The 18,458-nt window shown below is 50.0% G+C and overlaps 1 protein-coding gene across 1 annotated transcript in view; it reads right to left on the reverse strand.

The window, feature by feature from the left end:
- LOC135816033 (serine/arginine repetitive matrix protein 2-like) overlaps positions 1-9,190 on the reverse strand; it is a 24,128-nt gene extending 14,938 nt beyond the window's left edge. The window contains exons 1-2 of the mRNA XM_065329390.1: positions 8,697-9,190; positions 8,488-8,622 (exon numbers count right to left, since the gene is read on the reverse strand). Of these exons, the coding sequence (XP_065185462.1) occupies positions 8,488-8,622; positions 8,697-8,735 (174 nt within the window). The 5' untranslated portion in view covers positions 8,736-9,190. The remainder of the gene's footprint in view (positions 1-8,487; positions 8,623-8,696) is intronic.
- Between the last annotated feature and the right edge of the window lie 9,268 nt (positions 9,191-18,458).

Below are 18,458 nucleotides of genomic sequence, written 5' to 3' on the forward strand. Positions count from 1 at the left end.
ACCGCTTATATGCACCAGTTGAACATCACTACTTCACAGTACAGTATCATGATAACAAATCATGACTTAGAACCTAAGATACAGTTGTGTTAGGCAAAATCCGACAAGAAGTTCAAAGTGCCCCCTTTATCTCCCATTACATCGCCCAACTTTACGCATACATGTATGTGTACTTGTATATACATACATACACACACACAAACACACACACACATACACACACACACACACACACACACACACACACACACACATATATATATGTAGGACTCAGTATAGAGTCCATGCACTATATGATGTCCAGCACCCTATATAGAGTCCATTGGTCCAAAATCCACTATACAGAGTCCAGGAGTCCACTCATGCAGTTTTGATCAGCTTCATCCTGCCGCGCAATCCCCTATAAGGAGTACACTTTTTCTACAAGTCCCCTATTCACGGTCCAGGAGTCCAGTTTATCCAGTCACGCCGTCCTCGACGTCCTGTGTGTTGTGCCCGAAAGAGAACAAACAATTTTTCAGTTTTGCTTGCCTCGTGGCTGCGCATTCCTTTCTTCACTTCAGCCATGGCTGCCAGTTTTGCTGTGCAGTTGCTGACAGTAATCTGTCTCGAGGTAACCAAGGAGGATAAGGAGACGTTCAAAATCAAATCTGGAAAGCGTCTTGTGGTTCTCTGAAGACGTTTCATCAGTGCGCGGGATGAAAGCAGAAATTGCAGAACGAGAAAAGTTCAGCACAGTTCAAATCTGACGAATCAGGTACACTGACACTCTCTTTCGTTCGACACCACAAGGATCCCCTGTTTGGCTGGCCATTGCTGCCAGTAAGGCGTTTGAACGGTTTCATCAGAGCGAGGGATGAAAGCAGAAAGCGGAGAACGAGAAAAGTTCAGCACAGTTCCAATCTGACGAGTCAGATACACTGACACTCTCTTTCGTTCGACGCCACAAGGATACCCTGTTTGACTGGACAAGAGCTGCCTGTACCACCGTGTCAAAAGGCTGTCCAACTACATGGCAGGACGATGACTGAGGTAAAGAAGCTTTTGCTCGTTTCGATTGGTCTGCTGTTCTGTCGTTATGCTTGACTTTTTTTTCCATTTTCAAGGATCGTATCGCGTTTGTTTGATGTAACGAATGAATGCCCTAAAAGTAATCAACCACTTCGTAATAGTCCTCAAGGACTGCAAGGACTTTGCGACTTTGCAAGGACTTTGTATCAATTGTATACGATCGTCTAGCTATCATCAATTATTATTTTATTTCATGAGAAATGTATTTTTATCCCTGTGATAATTATGTGAACTCCACGACACTCGTCCTCTACTAGGCTCTAGTATGATGTCAAATACAATGAGATCCACAAACGCAGTGCCAGTGTGCTAGTAGTAGTAGTAGAAAGATTTATTGTATGCCGATGACAAGAAAAAGCTTCTCAAGCTAATACATGTACTCGTATTCCATGAAGTAACCGTTTTGATGTCACAAACATGACATTGTGTCAGTGAAACTGCCTCGTGACAACAAATCAGTGCATTTCCATCTTGGGGAAGATTGACTGACGGCAACGCTGTACAGATTGTTCAAATCATCGAATTTCAATTTAGTTGCAGTGAAGTGAAACACTGTGTACACTACATGTATGGTGGTGTGTCTGTGCGTCTTGAGTGTGCACAAACGATCTTATTCCTCGTATTACTAATAGATAATTGTCCCCACCGTCACCTGTTCACAGGTCTTTGAGTGGATGGATTTTCATTGAGCATCACATTCGTTGAGAACTTGGTAGTTGTGTGCTCCCATGCATCATTACGGTAATAAGCGTATCCTTGTGTTATCTATTTGTTGCAGGTGTGCTGATCTTCAGAAGCTTGCGGAACTGAGTGCTGCTAAACATTTGCATGGCCATGAGCAATGGTGAAGCTTGCTATTGCACTCTCAGCATGTGCTAGTAGTATGCTGACTACTGCACTATGTTACTCTCTTAGTCTTACACTACTACATGTATGTAAACGTGCGTGCACCCGTCCACGTATGCATTCGTTTCGTATAATTATTTGTTATCCCTCTTGACTTTACGTGTAAATGGGTGGACGTTTGCATGGCTGTTGGAGTTGCGTGTGTATTGTGTCTCTACTCTTTTCTTGGTGTTTTCTTGGCATTGTATAAGTTTGTGTGTGTGTGTGTGTGTGTGTGTGTGTGTGTGTGTGTGTGTGTGTGTGTGTGTGCGCGCGCGCACAATAATTTGAAAACAAATAATAATTCCTTGGCTCTCCATTATTCTCTTTCGATTCTTGGTTTTTTTCTAGGTATTTTCTTGGCGTTGTGTGGGTGTGTGCATGTGTGTGTGTGTGCGTGCACAATAATTTGGCAACACTACATGATTGAGATATTGTAATTTGCAGTGTCTGCAGAGAGACCACTTGATTTGAGGATGGTGTTTGTAGGGTTTTTCATGTAATGAAGTGGCTGCAGTGGCGCCTCAATACTTATATTTTATCTTGAGAAGTGAATGATGTAAAGGATTAAAGGGAGAGGTCGGTTTCTGGTTAATATTCACTGCTTACAGCAGATCCTATGTCTAATTTCGAACTCTGGATAGGGGATGCCTAATTGGCTGGACTTTATACAGGGAGTGTTGTCCACATAAAGACTCCTTATAGTTGATTTCAAAGTTTGGACTCCATACAGTTGATTTTGGACCAATGGACTCTATATAGGGGTGAAGCCAATTGGCTGGACTCTATACAGGGAGTGATGCCCATCTAAAGTTTGAGCTCACAGTTGATTCCAAGTTTGGACTCTGTACAGTGGATTTTGGACCAATGGACTCTATATAGGGGTTGGACATCATATAGGGGCTGGACGCTCTACTGAGTCCAACATATATCAAGATCCTGCTGCTAAGTCTGGCTACACAGTTCCCGGTGGGACAGGTTAAATGGTGTTGGTCTCTCTGCTGCATCGGTGGCGTGTTGCTGCTGCTGCTGCTGCTTCCGAGGCTGGCTGAGGGGTTGAGAATCAATGATACCCTTGGACGACCCCAAACGCAGCGTAAACGAGAGAGCTTGGAAGCTCAGGGCCCTACGCTATGCTTTTATGCTTTTTTGCCTAGCTCATCGTACATGTTATAAGAACTGATGGAATTGTCTTCTTCCGTTGATTGGCCACATCACTGTATTGCAAAAACGTTTCAATCGGTTTGAATATTATGTATCCTGACGTTTACTGGGACCGGCGCTGACTCTGCCGATCACGGGCGTTCTGGACTCGACGGGATGTCTGTCCTGACGTTTCCTGGGACCGGCTTAGACTCTGCCGATCACGGGCGTTCTGGACTCAACGGGATGTCTGTCCTGACGTTGCCTGGTACCGCCGGACTCTACCGATCACGGGCGTTCTGGAGTCGAAGGGATCTCTCTTCCGACGTTTCCTGTGACCGGCACTGAATCGCTCGTTCACGCTTATTTTGGAGACGACGGGATCTCACTTCCAAAGTATGTTTATGCTGACGCATCCTATCACCTAATCGGCGTCTATTCTAATTTAATTTCCTCCTCGTCTCCCTATTTCTTTCCAAATCCCCCTCTACATCAGGGAGTCGTATGCATAATACGACGAATATTGGTACGGTACGGGACAGATACAGGAGCCCGCAAATATTGTGGACAGCTGTTATGTACTTGGTCCGTTTCATCGCAATTGTCGCTTATCTCCCACACATCTTTTGACAGGTAAAACCCAGTCCGATCTCAATATCTAACTCACATTCGTTTGGGAGGTTGTGATGGAAAGATCAAAGGAGACCAGAAAGAAAAAAATCATCGCGACTGGCGCCAGTGGCATCGCGATTCGTACAATTTTGATGGGAAAGTGGGGAACTTTTCGCTGCAGTGAATGCACTGCACTGCAGTCTGCAGTGAATGCACTGCAGTCTGCAGTGAATGTGTGCATTCACTGCAGCAAAAAGCCAAGCGCAGCTCAAAGACCAGAACGGAACTGTAGCAGGAGAAATCGACATCCTGACCTGGAGAGCGTGACAGTCACGGCCAGGCCAGGCAGCTCAGTCGCCAGGTTTGAACTGCAACGGCCTGGCATTCTTTGCAAGCCTGCAAACTGATGGGAGATGGTGACAAAGAAGACAATCATTGTCCGACCTGGCAGTGGCAGTACAAGAGTCGTGGTCAGCGTATCCAGCAGAGCGTATGACAGCTGTCAGGATCGGAGAGGGATGTGTGCCTGATTCAAAAACATTGTTGAAACACAGAGTACAGACGGGTCATGCTGCCCACGTTCCTCCAAGTGCCAAAGTGACAGCCACGACTGTTCCTTTCCCTTCGCGCCATACACCAAGCGGAGAAAGCAAGAGATACTCTACGCCAGCAGCTATACAGACCAGCGAATGTCAGCTCAAGTGACATCAGCTCGAGTGATACAGAGCCAGAGTCGGACAAACTAGAGCGTGAGTGCAAGATCAAAGAACGCGCTCCGTCGCTGTTTTCTTTAGTACATTTTTTGTAACCTTGCTTCCTTTCTTCGACTTGCTTCACCAGATTCCACCGCTGAATTTTTTTCTTGTGCGGACAGGAATCATGTATCATGCTTCTTCACTATGCGTATTGGAAATTTTACAGAGCGGTAAAAAAAACTCCTGTTCTTAGTTGTGATAGATAAGCGACAATTGCGATGAAACGGACCAAGTACAATCCTGTAGAGCCTTTGTAGTCACAGATACGGGACAGATACGGGACAGATACGGGATAGCGCAAGGCGTGACACAAACAAACAAACAAACAAACACACACACAAATACCAAATTAAAGCTGTGTGGACCCTGGCTAGCGCCAGACGTTACTGAAGTAACGTCTTCTGCATAGCTACGGGAATAAAGCCAGAACTATTCTCGTACAATTTGACGGAAGGGCGGGCATTCTATTCAAGTTAGACTTATATCCAGGCTTATGTGCTCATGATCCATCCTGAAAATCAGGCTTAAACTTTGAAGTACACGTATTCAGAGCTGGCTTCCACACGAGAGACGCATTTATACAAGATGGCACACCCAAGGCGGATTGAAAAGAACAACACGACTGAGTGTTGTGACTGCACAGGCGCGAAGACAGCACAGGCGCAGTGACCGTACAAGGCGCAGCAGTGACTACACAGGGGACACTGACCGTACAAGGTGCAGTGACCATTCATGGCGCAGCAACCCTGTACTGTGCAGATCGTGCTGCGAAACTAACATACAGTCACATTGCGTAAAGTTGTGAGCTCCAAACGTAGTTTTCTCACTTTTCTGTATATTAAATCTACCCGTATTTGAATATTTTTTAAGAACTTTGAAACTCCACTGTAGCCTTGTCATATTTTCAGTATACCCAACTCGCAACACACTAACAGTCCTTGGCTACACCACGTACAGTTGAAATTGTTATTCCCTGATGATGCCCTCCTGGGTGAAAATTTGGACAATTTCAACTGTACGTGGTGTAGCCAAGGACTGTTAGTGTGTTGCGAGTTGGGTATACTGAAAGTATTTGAATACAACAAAGAATGTTTCAATGTAAGGGGCCGTCCGTGATTACATGTATTTACTTAGAGACGTCTAACAAGCGTTTCTTTCTTGACCCACCCACCCACCCCCAGAAACGCCCCCAACAATGCAGATAATACCACTCATAACGAGAGAGCTTGGAAGCTCAGGGCCCTACGCTATGCTTTGTTACTTAGCTCATCGTGCATGTTGTGGGAACTGATGGAAATGTTTCCTGGGAAGGCGCTGACTCTGCCGAGCACGCGCGTTCTGGAGTCGACGGGATCACTCTGCCGACGTTTCCTGTGACCGGCGCTGACTCGCCCGTTCACGCCTATTTTGGAGACGACGGGATCTCTCTTCCAAAGTATGTTTTTGCTGACGCATCCTATCACCTATTCGGCAACTAACATCCATTCTAATTTCATTTCCTCCTCGTCTCCCTATTTCTTTCCAGAATTTCTCTCTATACATCAGGGAGTCGTACTGTATTGGCAGCCACCCTAACGGGTCACGCCGCCCACCACCTAAGCATGGGTATGATGAGGGACAGTGGCAACAGAAACAAAAAAAAACAGCAAGCAGGGAGAGAAAGCAAGAGAAAGACGGTGATAGTAGTACATCTGGTGTGCGACGTATAGAAAAGAGAGATGACAAGAGATGCGCACAAAATAGAAAACAATAATATTATTTTTGCAGTTCCGAAACAATCAACCAGGTGATGGAGTGTGGGCACCCGAAGTCCCACCTGGACTCCACTGGAAGAACATCCCACGCAGGGATATCAGCGATAGGCCAAGCGTTGAAAAACAGCCACGAGGACACATCGTCTAGAAGTCCACCGCGCTCGAACTAAAATTGCAGGTTCGAACAATTTCCCACGCGGCGTCAGGCAGCATAACTCTTCTCCCTGCATCACCATCCATCTCCAGCAACCGGCTCCACTCACAGCTCATGCCTCTGCCACCACTGTACTCCTCCGAGCTTCACAGTTTGAAACCATTCGGGGGTCAGCTACACCACCGCGAATGGAGAGACGAGGACGACAACGGTCGTGACTGAAAAGACACTGCCTTGGCGACCGCGTCGCGGAACCCTCCCCCAGCAAATTCAGAAATACGCCAGGGGCAACTCTGGTGGACCCAGAGCCACCCCCTTGGCAAGACTAGTAAGAGGAACGACTGAAAACTCAGATAAAACAGAGCTACAAAAAGTGCAACCGTCCCCTTCAAGCACAGTTGCAACACACAGGGAGTCGTATACATGTACATAATATTGTGGCCAGCTGTTTGTAGCCAGCTGTGTTTGATGGTACGGTACGGTACAGATACGGGAACCAGCAAATGGCCAGCTGTGCGATACGGTACGGGACAGATACGGGATAGCGCCAGGCGTGACACAAACAAACAAACAAACAAACAAACACCAAATTAAAGCTGTGTGGACCCTGGCTAGCGCCAGACGTTACTGAAGTAACGTCTTCTGCATAGCTACGGGAATAAACACCATACTATGCACACATGCACAGTACAGTAGACTCCACCTACATGTATAACGAACTCGCATATAGTGAATTTTGTGATATAGCGAACCCTTGGTAGCCAGTGCAGGCTGTCGTAATAAAACGACTCATCCGTGTTCCATTCCCGTGCATGGTACATGCATGGTGTGACGGCACAATGACAGCTGTCGCAAATCACACGTGTTTGTTGGTGATTCCTGGTTAGCTGCTAGCTTTTCCCTACTCGAAGATGTTGCCGCCGCGAAATCTGGGGGTTTGTGTTCGTCCTGGCGAAAACCGTGTTTTGATCCGTTGAGGGAGACGAGAGATACAGTGCGAAGATGTACGATCTGTCCGAGAATCGGCGAAAAAGAAAGCTTCGCAGACGACCCGTAGTGGTTGGGAACAGAACGGAACATATACCAGTCGATGCCTGTCATGGTAGGGATGACTGCTACGAAGTTTTAGCCCCATGCTCCCCAGCGCTTTTTAGCGCCCGACGATAATTACCAAATTTCATCGATTTTCCATGTGGATCAAAGCATAGTCTCCTCAATCTTCTCCAGTCGACCTGAGTCTGGACGCTACAATGTCGAGACGCGAAAAGAGAACATGCATGAACACACAGGAGCATCACATGCAGCTGCATTCTGCCTTGACGAAGCTGAGAACAACACCAGCACCACGCATTTGGAAGACATTTCGAAGAAGACGAAGAACTACATATCTGCGTTCAAAAAAGCCTCTGTACTGTGCAGTATGCATGCGCGAAGCACAGGGTCCGCGGATCAACTTCGTTCAAAAATCATTGTGCCACACGGGTTGTATGATTTGTGTGCGATCATGGCCTTTCTTCTTGACAAACAAAACTGAAGTTTTTCGATCTTCAAATCGCCATAGCGTCCTTGTCATGACTCCAAATCAGCTGAAACTTTGCAGGAGGAATGAAAATGCCATGCTGAATCGATTGGTACCACTTTCGAAGGGTTTCCTTGAAAAATAAAATTTAGCCTGCACTGGCTACCCTTGGCCATGCCCGTGTGAACCCATGAAAGTTTACCCTTTATAGCGAACAGTTACATGTATGTGTCCCAGTCTACTCTGCCATGACGCGTGCAGTGCAGTGTAGTGCGTCTCAACGCCTACCTGTACTGGCTGCAGCAGTCATCATGATATACATGTAGATCTACACGTACACGCACAGTATGGTATGCATGCACTCCGAAATGTATTTTTTAGAAACGCCTTGCAGGCGAACCCACCCACCAGAAACGCCTGTTAGACGTATCTAAGTCTAAGTAAATACATGTGTTTACGGACGCCCCTAAGCTAAAGGTGATTCTGATTTTTTTTGAAAACCGGGGAAATTGAGTACTAGTCGTAGGTGTGTGCGTGTGTGTGTGTGGGGGGGGGGGGGGGGGGGAGGGGGAGCAGGTGTTTCGAGCTGCTTACCTTCTCTGTGTCTGAATCACTCAATTCACCTTCTTCACAGTCCTCGTCGTTGTCAGATGCTCTTTTACATAATCCACTCAGTGTGGTCGACTCTCCTGCCTTCGTCGGGTTAGTTTGGATATTGTCGTCAGAGCCCTGAGCAAAAGGCCACCACTTCAATGAATCGGACCCAATGCCACCACCCACAAACGCTAAAAGAGCAATCCTACCTCTGGAGATGATACCAGTTCCCCATCCTCCTGGTCCATACCCGGTCAGGCAATACAGATACTTCGTTGAACTGGTACTCGTTGAAATCCTTGTACTTGTCTCAATTTCTCTACAAAATTAGAAGTCGTATTTTCATAAAAAGTACAGTCAAAATGATGCAACACATTTTTTTGTGTAAAATGTGTGATCAATCTTTTTGGTTCAGAGTTTGGCGCCATTTTATGGAAGTAGGGGCATGCGCATGACGACATTCTTTGCGAGGTTTTGGTCCCCGAGTCGAGTTGACCTGAGCTGTACGAGCATACATCAACTCTCACAACTGAGTCTGTACTGGCACCACGAAAGGAGGCTGGTCGGTGTGCTGTTTGTGGAGATGTTCTCCACCCGGGTCAGCGCGAATGGCCTCGCCAGAGGTCTACAGGTCACTATTCCACACACTGCTCCTGTAGATGGAGTTACTCCGTACCTTGGCAGTGGCATGCCGGCAGGCTTTTTTTTAGATATTGCTTTTCAGCAACTAATTACTTACTGAATTACAGATGGAGCGGACTCGCTCCCTTCTATTTACCCTGCAACGTTCGAACACATTTTCGTAGTTAAAACAACGTTTCGGCATATAGCCCTCATCAGGTTTGCAATGATGTGCACTCTACAAAGGAGCAGCAAATATACTGTGCTGTGCTGTGTTTGCGCCAAATGTGTCAGCTACAAAGGTGGCGAAAGGGATTGGTGATATATTAATATCCAGATACGATATATTCACAGTAGTGCCCAGCCAGCATTAGTGTTTACTTGCGGCCGCAAGTAACTTAGTTGCGGATTTCAACAGCTTCTCGCAGTTTTCTGCTTGCTCTGTCGCCTGCCCTTGCCAGGACTGACACAGCCGAGAACACACTATCCGCAGCAGCTATACTCTCGCCGGAATGTTTGTCGCGCACGTGGTCACCCCATGGCTTATCGAGAGTGCGACGGCGTGCCTCGCCATTGTGCTCCCGAATTCTTGTTTCCAAGGAGCGTTCCGTCTCCCCTACATACGTTTCCCGGCACCATTTGCATTGCAATTCGTAGACTACATTCTTTGTCATACATACTCGTTCGCCTCCAGACTGACAGGTAATGCAAGGCCCTAGTGGACGTCCTCTTCGTCTTTTTTCAGTAATGTTGGGCTCGTTTACGCACTTGGGTGGTAACAGCGCCGAACGGCACAGTTGACGCCTGAGGCTGCCCGAGTGCTCGTATACGACACGTACCGGCAACTTGTATTTCCGTATTGCTTTGTTCACATGGTGGTGTACTTCATCGGACTTGAACGGTAGTTTAAGGAAGGCAGAGCGGGGATTACCGCGTCGTCTACGCCGAGGTTTCCTGGCAGCTTCCCTTGCTTCCGATATGATACTGTCTGGGTAGTTATTTATGCGCAGTTGTTTGTGTAACAGACAATGCCAGACGGGTATTGGAACTGGGACCCGGTTTTGTACCGTCCACGGGCAAGTTAACCAGTCGTGAGAAATCAGAAGTGGTCACCTCCGTAGAACGGATGGCCTACACTTTGAGATGGCAGCAGGTGCGGCCTCAGGGTGTGGACCAGCCAGAGGACGACCACGATACCGGTACCGAGTGTGATCGCAGGCTGTGGAAGCTAAAGAAGCATGGCTTCAAGCAACCGCCCAGAATGAGCCAGGATGGGGAAAGAAAGATGGCCAACTTCAAGGACGAAGTTTTGGCAGCATAATGGCAAACAAAGACCTCCCAAGCATAATATGACGCAAGAGGAACGCGACGGACTGAGATAACTTCGTCATGACCCCAGTGTAGTGATAAAGCAATCCGACAAGAGCAAGAAGCTAGTAGCTATGAAACAGGAACTCTACCTGGAGAAGGCAGAGGCACTTCTGTCTGACAGCACTATGTACAGAAAAGTGGATCTAACTATCACTGCGTATGAGAAAGAGGTTAAATCCATACTGGAAGAGCAATGCACGAATATGGATCCTGATCTTCTGACTGCAATACTCCCTCATGACACAGGATTCCCGGAACTATACGGTCTTCCAAAGGACCACAAGCAAAATTTGCCCCTCCGACCTGTTGTCTCTGCTTGTGACAGTCCAGTCACAGGAATTTCGGTGGTTCTCGAACGCATATTGCATCAACTGCTTGCATTTGTCCCATCGCACCTCATCAACACCAAAGACGCGCTAGACAATATCCGCACCATATACCCTGGCCTTAAAGCACCTGCTGGAACGATTCTGGCTACGATGGATGTGGTGGGTTTGTATCCCAGCATACCGATCGAAGAGGGCGTGAATGCCGTTAGTGACGTGCTAGAGCAACACTATAACAGAGTTGATATGCTCGGGCTGAGCGTGACCCAAGTCAGGACACTACTGAAGTTTGTTCTGAGTCATAACTACTTCAGATTTGGCAGACAGATCTACCACCAGCTAGATGGGGTTGCTATGGGGAACAACCTGGCACCTCCATTTGCCATCCTGTTTATGCACACCATTGAGACACGACTTCTTCAGGACTCACCCTTCCAACCTATTCTGTTCAGACGATACATCGACGATATCATCATCCTATGGACACATGGCAGGCAGCGCCTTCTGGAGCTCATAGAAAGATTCAACGCCAGCCACGAACGTATCAAATTCACGCATGAATTAAGTTGTGACAGTGGCTGCATAGACTACATCATACATGGACGTAACGATCGCGGTTGGGCAAACCGGAGAGCTGTCATTCAAATTGTTCCAGAAGGCATGCAGTAGTGGCCTACTGGTGGATTATTCATCGGCAGTTCCTCACCACATCAAGTTAGCCGTCGCTCAATCTCAATTCCTAAGGGCACAGCGACTATCGTCTAAGGGCCTGGTCAGACTGCGGCAAAATCGAAATAATCCTAGGATTATAATCCGAATCTCCATAGTAACTTGCCGCCAGAGCGGCAAAAGCGAGAGTTGACGCTCCAAAAAAAAAGCAAGAACGGACCACGCTTTTCCGCTCCAAACAGGATTTGACGCTGATACGCCATTGACGCTGATAATCACTGATTTTTTCATCTCGATATCGAGGAGCTAATTGGCCACGGACAACAACAAAACTCATAAGGATTGTTGCAAGGATTGCACTGAAGGTGTTGGCGATCCCCAAGGTGAAGGAATTTGACGTCGTTCTTGGAAATTACCACTTGACGCTCGAAATGAAGTTTGAATTTTCACTCTCCCCACATGTGTAGTGTGATCGCGATTCAAATTCTGGACGCTGTTCTGTTTTCGTCAGGCAACCAAGATTTGCCGCAGTCTGACCAGGCCCTTACCCCATGATGCAAGCCGAGAGCGAACAAAAAATACACAAACAACTGCGCATAAATAACTACCCAGACAGTATCATATCGGAAGCAAGGGAAGCTGCCAGGAAACCTCGGCGTAGACGACGCGGTAATCCCCGCTCTGCCTTCCTTAAACTACCGTTCAAGTCCGATGAAGTACACCACCATGTGAACAAAGCAATACGGAAATACAAGTTGCCGGTACGTGTCGTATACGAGCACTCGGGCAGCCTCAGGCGTCAACTGTGCCGTTCGGCGCTGTTACCACCCAAGTGCGTAAACGAGCCCAACATTACTGAAAAAAGACGAAGAGGACGTCCACTAGGGCCTTGCATTACCTGTCAGTCTGGAGGCGAACGAGTATGTATGACAAAGAATGTAGTCTACGAATTGCAATGCAAATGGTGCCGGGAAACGTATGTAGGGGAGACGGAACGCTCCTTGGAAACAAGAATTCGGGAGCACAATGGCGAGGCACGCCGTCGCACTCTCGATAAGCCATGGGGTGACCACGTGCGCGACAAACATTCCGGCGAGAGTATAGCTGCTGCGGATAGTGTGTTCTCGGCTGTGTCAGTCCTGGCAAGGGCAGGCGACAGAGCAAGCAGAAAACTGCGAGAAGCTGTTGAAATCCGCAACTAAGTTACTTGCGGCCGCAAGTAAACACTAATGCTGGCTGGGCACTACTGTGAATATATCGTATCTGGATATTAATATATCACCAATCCCTTTCGCCACCTTTGTAGCTGACACATTTGGCGCAAACACAGCACAGCACAGTATATTTGCTGCTCCTTTGTAGAGTGCACATCATTGCAAACCTGATGAGGGCTATATGCCGAAACGTTGCTACGAAAATGTGTTCGAACGTTGCAGTGTAAATAGAAGGGAGCGAGTCCGCTCCATCTGTAATGCTGTATGAAACTGCAGGAGGCCTCACCGCTTCTAATTACTTACTTGCTGAAAAGGAGTATCAGTAAAAAAAAAGCCTGCACAGCGGTATGCCCGTACACCTGCTGTCATTCGTTCTGTGCTATCGTCCTCTGCTGGACTTGCTCAGGCGCGTTCACCGGGTCAAAAAGGTGGTTTCCAAAAATCCGCCGTCGACTTCGTGCACTGGTAATACAACTGGCCAAGGTGCTGGCCACTACATGCAGCTGCGAAGAGGACGCATGGCAGACAGAAGACAGAGTCCAGCTTCTTGGAGTAGGCAAGCCAAGTAAAACGATCTTGCCAGGACGGTTGTGGAACAAGTGTTCGACCGTGGCTCCTTATTCAATACTCGGACTGGATAAGGGAAGGACTTGGCGGGTGTCCAGTGTTGATTGGCGATCGCCACCTTTGTTTTGTAAGGGGCAGTGCGTGGACAGAGTTCCACCGACAATTCTCGCCATCATAGAGTGTGCCAACGTCGGAAAAGTCAAAATCTTCACCAAAAGTCAATCTTTTTGTAGCGGGCTCGTCAGCAGTTTCGTCCTCTATTGAGTATTGTGAAACTTGGCTCGTCACAGTCTTGAACTTCAACTTGGCCGCCGCCTTCAGCAATGCCGGCGCCGCTCCGTCAGAAATTTCACGTCGTTCCAAAGCACCCACCACTTCAGTTAGGGACGCCCTCCATGCCAAACACCCACAAGCGGAACCTATTCGTCCTGAGGCCCTAATCTCAGGCCCTCCGCCGCCTCAACCGCATCCTGTTATGTTTGACAACCTGTCCCGTGAGGCCATCCGAAAGGCTGCTTTGCACACTCATGCCGTCATGGAGCAGCCGGGCCTTCTGGTGTAGATGCAGATGATTGGCGGAGAATGGTCACTGCCTTTTCGGCACTCATCGGACACGCTGTGTGACTCCCTGGCTAGTTGCGGCGCACGTCGGTTGGCCACTACGTATGTGGACCCGCTATCACTCGAGGTGTTCACTGCCTGCCGCCTGATCCCGCTGGATAAACGCCGGCCAGGGCCCGGGGGTGCTCCCCATCGGCATTGGGGAAGTCGTCAGAAGAATCGTGGCCAAAGCCATACTGTCTGTAACAGGTAATCAGATCCAGGAGGCTGCTGGTACTCAGCAACTCTGCGCTGGACAAGCCGAGTGCGGTACCGACGGGTCTGCCTAAGGAACATTCGCCACCTTTGCCCATCCTGTCCCCCACTATCATCAATACGTACCGCCATCCCGCCAAGCTCTTTGTGGATGGTGAATGCTTGCTATCCTGTGAAGGCACTACCCAGGGTGATCCGGTGGCGATGCAGATGTACGCCCTTGGCATCGTACCCTTGGTCCAGGCAGTCAACTCACCCGGCATCACCCAGGTGTGGTACGCGGATGACTCTTCGGGCGGTGGAAGACTTCGAGCCCTCCGCACCTGGTGGGATGGGCTGACTGAGCAAGGAGATGCCTATGGATACCACCTCAACGCCAGCAAATCCTTGCTGCTGGTTAAGGAGCGCGCATTTGATGAGGCGGTTGCACTCTTTCCTGGCACGGGTGTCCAGATTGTCAGAGATGGCTGTCGTCACTTAGGAGCCGCTTTGGGCACCCCAGAGTTTGTCAGCAGAGTCAAAGGTCGCCGACTGGACACGTCAGGTGTCTCGGCTATAAGATTTTGCCCAGACCCAACCCCAGGCTGCCTACTCCGCATTTGTCCATGGTCTACAAGGCAAGTGGTCTTTCTTGTCCCGGACCTTGGAGATATCATCGGAGGAGTTGGGTGGTCTGGAAGCCGTCATCAGGGAGCGCCTCATCCCAGCCCTTACTGGTCGCCTCTCTCCGTCCAGTGTGGAGCGGCTTATGCTCTCGTTCCCTTGTCGGGATGGCGGTTTGGGTCTCTCGATTCCCACCGCCCAATCTCGCCACTATGCCCACTTCCGAGCTGTTACTAATGAGCTCAGGGAAATGATTGTTAAGGCAGATCCGTCGCTAGCTGGTGTGGCAGACGCTACCAAGACCGCCAAACGGCAAGTCCGCACTGCAGCTCGGGCATCACAGCAACAGCTAAAGGAGGGATTTGTGAGCGGTGAAGGTGCTGTACATGCGGCTCAGCTTGAGCTTGCTTCCGAGCGTAGTAGCTCTGCTTGGCTGACGTCACGTCCTCTATCCTGCCATGGCTTTCGTCTCTCTAAGTCTGAGTTTCGAGACGCTCTATGTTTGCGCTATGGCTGAGTGCCGGAGCGTTTACCGTCATCCTGCGTTTGTGGCAACGCGCGCTTCGACGTCTCCCACGCGTTATCCTGCCCGACCGGTGGATTTCCGTCTTTAAGACACAATGAAATCTGTGACGTCACCGCCGACCTCATTCGCCAGGTGGCTCACTCGGTATCCGTGGAACCTCCACTGCAACCGCTCTCTGGTGAGCAGTTCAGCCTCCGATCTGCGTCCGTAGAGGACAATGCTCGCCTCGACATCGCTGCCAGTGGGCTATGGGGTGGCCGGTTCGAACGCACAATGTTTGATATACGGGTGTTCAACCCCTATGCTGCTTCGAATCGTGCTGCCTCAACCCCCGCTGTGTATGCCCGTCATGAACGCGAGAAGAGGAGATATGAGGAGAGGACTCGGGAAGTCGAGAGGGCCTCCTTCGTGCCTGTCGTCATGTCGGCTAGTGGTGGTGCTGGGAAAGCCGCCACAGTTTTGTACAAGCGCTTGGCTGCTCTTATCTCTGAAAAGAGAAACGACCAGTATTCTGCCACCATGGCGTGGATTCGCACTCGGCTGTGCTTTGCGCTGGTGAGGTCGAGCATCATGTGTTTGCGTTGTGCCAGATCGTCCAAGTCCCGCTACCTCCAGCTAGATCCGGTTGCGGTTGTCGTTGCGGAGGCACGCCTGCGGAGGCACGCCTGCGGAGGCACGCCTGCGGAGGCACGCCTGCGGAGGCACGCCTGCGGAGGCACGCCTGCGGAGGCACGCCTGCGGAGGCACGCCTGCGGAGGCACGCCTGCGGAGGCACGCCTGCGGAGGCACGCCTGCGGAGGCACGCCTGCGGAGGCACGCCTGCGGAGGCACGCCTGCGGAGGCATGCCTGCGGAGGCATGCCTGCGGAGGCACGCCTGCGGAGGCACGCCTGCGGCCTGAGGCATCTGACTAGCTTTAAAACAACACACACATTTACAAAGTTGCTTGGACTGAATTTCACTTGTTTTATTAGTGTATTATAGTTACTGCGCAGTACTGTGCATGCTAGCTACATAATCATAATAACTATTAATTTTTTGGTTTTGCCCGTACAGATGAAAGCACTTGTTTCCACTTTGGACATATGCGACAGGCCTACTGTCCGCGCTTTGTCTTTGATGTCCTTGCACAAGCACAGACTGGGGTCAGTACACTGTACAGCGTGGTCGAGTCCAGCAAAAAATTATTTGCATCGCGCGTGAGTGGACATGTCACTATTATAGCGCCGGTATCGTAGAAGTCCGTAGTGGTAGAAGTCCCTAGTGGTAGAAGTCCCTAGTGGTAGAAGTCCGTAGTGGTAGTGCCTGAATGCAACATGACCGTATACGATAGCTACGTAGGTCGAGCGCCAGTCACGTACATGTAGATGACTGTAATGTGCACGTGCATGCATGATACTTGATAGTACTTATTGCACCATGTAGATCTACCAGTGCATGCAGTGGCCTGTGCGCTTCGCTTCCATCAACAGAGATGCAATAAGGAAGGCAGCCCTCCACACTCAGGGCTCAGCACTGCAGGGCCATCTGGCATGGATGGAGACGGATTTGCACCTCTTTCAGCAAATCGTCTGATGCTCTTTGCCATGCACTTGCCTCCACAGCCCGACGGATCGCTTTGTCATACATACGTAGACCCCGTAGCACTCGAGGCCTATGTTGCCTGCCGACTGATCGCATTGGATAAGCAGCCTGGAGTCCGACCTATTGGTGTTGGAGAGATTGTACACCGCAACATCGGAATGGCCATCCTCTCCACAGTTGGTGAGGCCATTGAGAATGCCGCGAGATGTCTCCAGGTGTGTGGAGGGCAAGAGTCAGGCATAGAGGCTGCCATCCACGCCATGCGAACTGCCTACGGCCAGAACGATGTGGAGGGAGTCCTGTTTGCAGACGCATCCAATGCGTTTAACTCGCTCAACAGACAGGTATGCCTCCAGAATATCCGTCATCTCTGTCCGGAAATCGCGCCGGCTCTCATCAACACGTATCGCTCACCGGCGGCTCTCTACGTGGATGGTGAGGCCATCATGTCAGTTGAAGGTACCACCCAGGGCGACCCATTGGCCATGGCAATGTACGCGTTGGGCACCATCCCGCTGATCCGAGTCGCTGCCGAGAGTGACGCCCTGCAAAGCTGGTATGCTGATGATGCCAACGCAGCAGGGAAGATCCCCCGCCTCCGAGCCTGGTGGGACATCATCGAGCGGAGAGGTCCAGAGTTTGGCTATTACCTTAACACAGCCAAGTCGGTTATTCTTGTTAAGCCCGAATACGCTGAAGCTGCACGGGCAATCTTCGCCGACACCGATATCGTCATCAAGAAGGATGGCAACCGACACCTTGGAGCCGCCCTTGGATCACCCGAGTATAGGGCCTCCTTTGCTTTGGCGAAGGTGAAGGCATGGCAAGAGGAGATCCGTGAGTTGTCCACCATGGCCTCCACCCAGCCACAAGCAGCTTATGCAGTGTACACCAACGTTCTCCGGCACAAGTGGTCATTCATCGCCCGCACAATGCCAGGCGTTGCCCTGCACCTCGAGCAGCTGGAGTCCACCATCTCCGAGTCGTTTATTCCCGCTCTTCTTGGTTGTCCCCAGTCCGGAGAGACGGAACGCCAAGTTCTCGCGCTCCCAAGCCGCTACGGAGGCATGGGGATTGTCTCCCCAGTATCCCTTGTGAACCAGTTTCCTTCCTCCCTTCCCATCACCGAGAGCTTAGTTCAGCGCATTTTGAGCCAGGATACACTGCCACAGGAGGAGGCGGACAACACCAGGGCAGCTAAAGCTAAAGCCAGGGCACACGCCAGAAAGACGGAGCAGCGTCATGCAAGTGGATGGAGACCTGCAGAGGTCCATGGATCTTGCGGCTGAAAGGGTGCGTCGAACTGGCTCACCTGTCGACCACTCAAGCATCACGGGTTCTCGCTACACAAGGGCGCGTTTCGAGATGCTGTCTGCCTCCGCAACGGGTGGACTCCGCCCCACCTCCCCCAGAGCTGTGCCTGTGGAGCTGCCTTCACTGTCTCGCACGCCTTGTCTTGCCCAGTAGGTGGCTATCCGTCTCTGCAGCACGAGCTGCGGGACTTGACCGCTACCATGCTCACATCAGCAGCTCATGATATCAGCATTGAGCCACGCCTCCAGCCGTTATCTGGTGAGAATTTTCATCACCGGACGGCTATCCGTGAGGATGGTGCCAGGCTGGATGTTGCTGCCAGCGGGGTATGGGGTGGCCGGTTTGAGCGAGCTTTCTTTGA

Source organism: Sycon ciliatum, chromosome 4 (genome assembly GCF_964019385.1).
Source record: "Sycon ciliatum chromosome 4, ocSycCili1.1, whole genome shotgun sequence".
Taxonomy (NCBI): domain Eukaryota; kingdom Metazoa; phylum Porifera; class Calcarea; order Leucosolenida; family Sycettidae; genus Sycon; species Sycon ciliatum.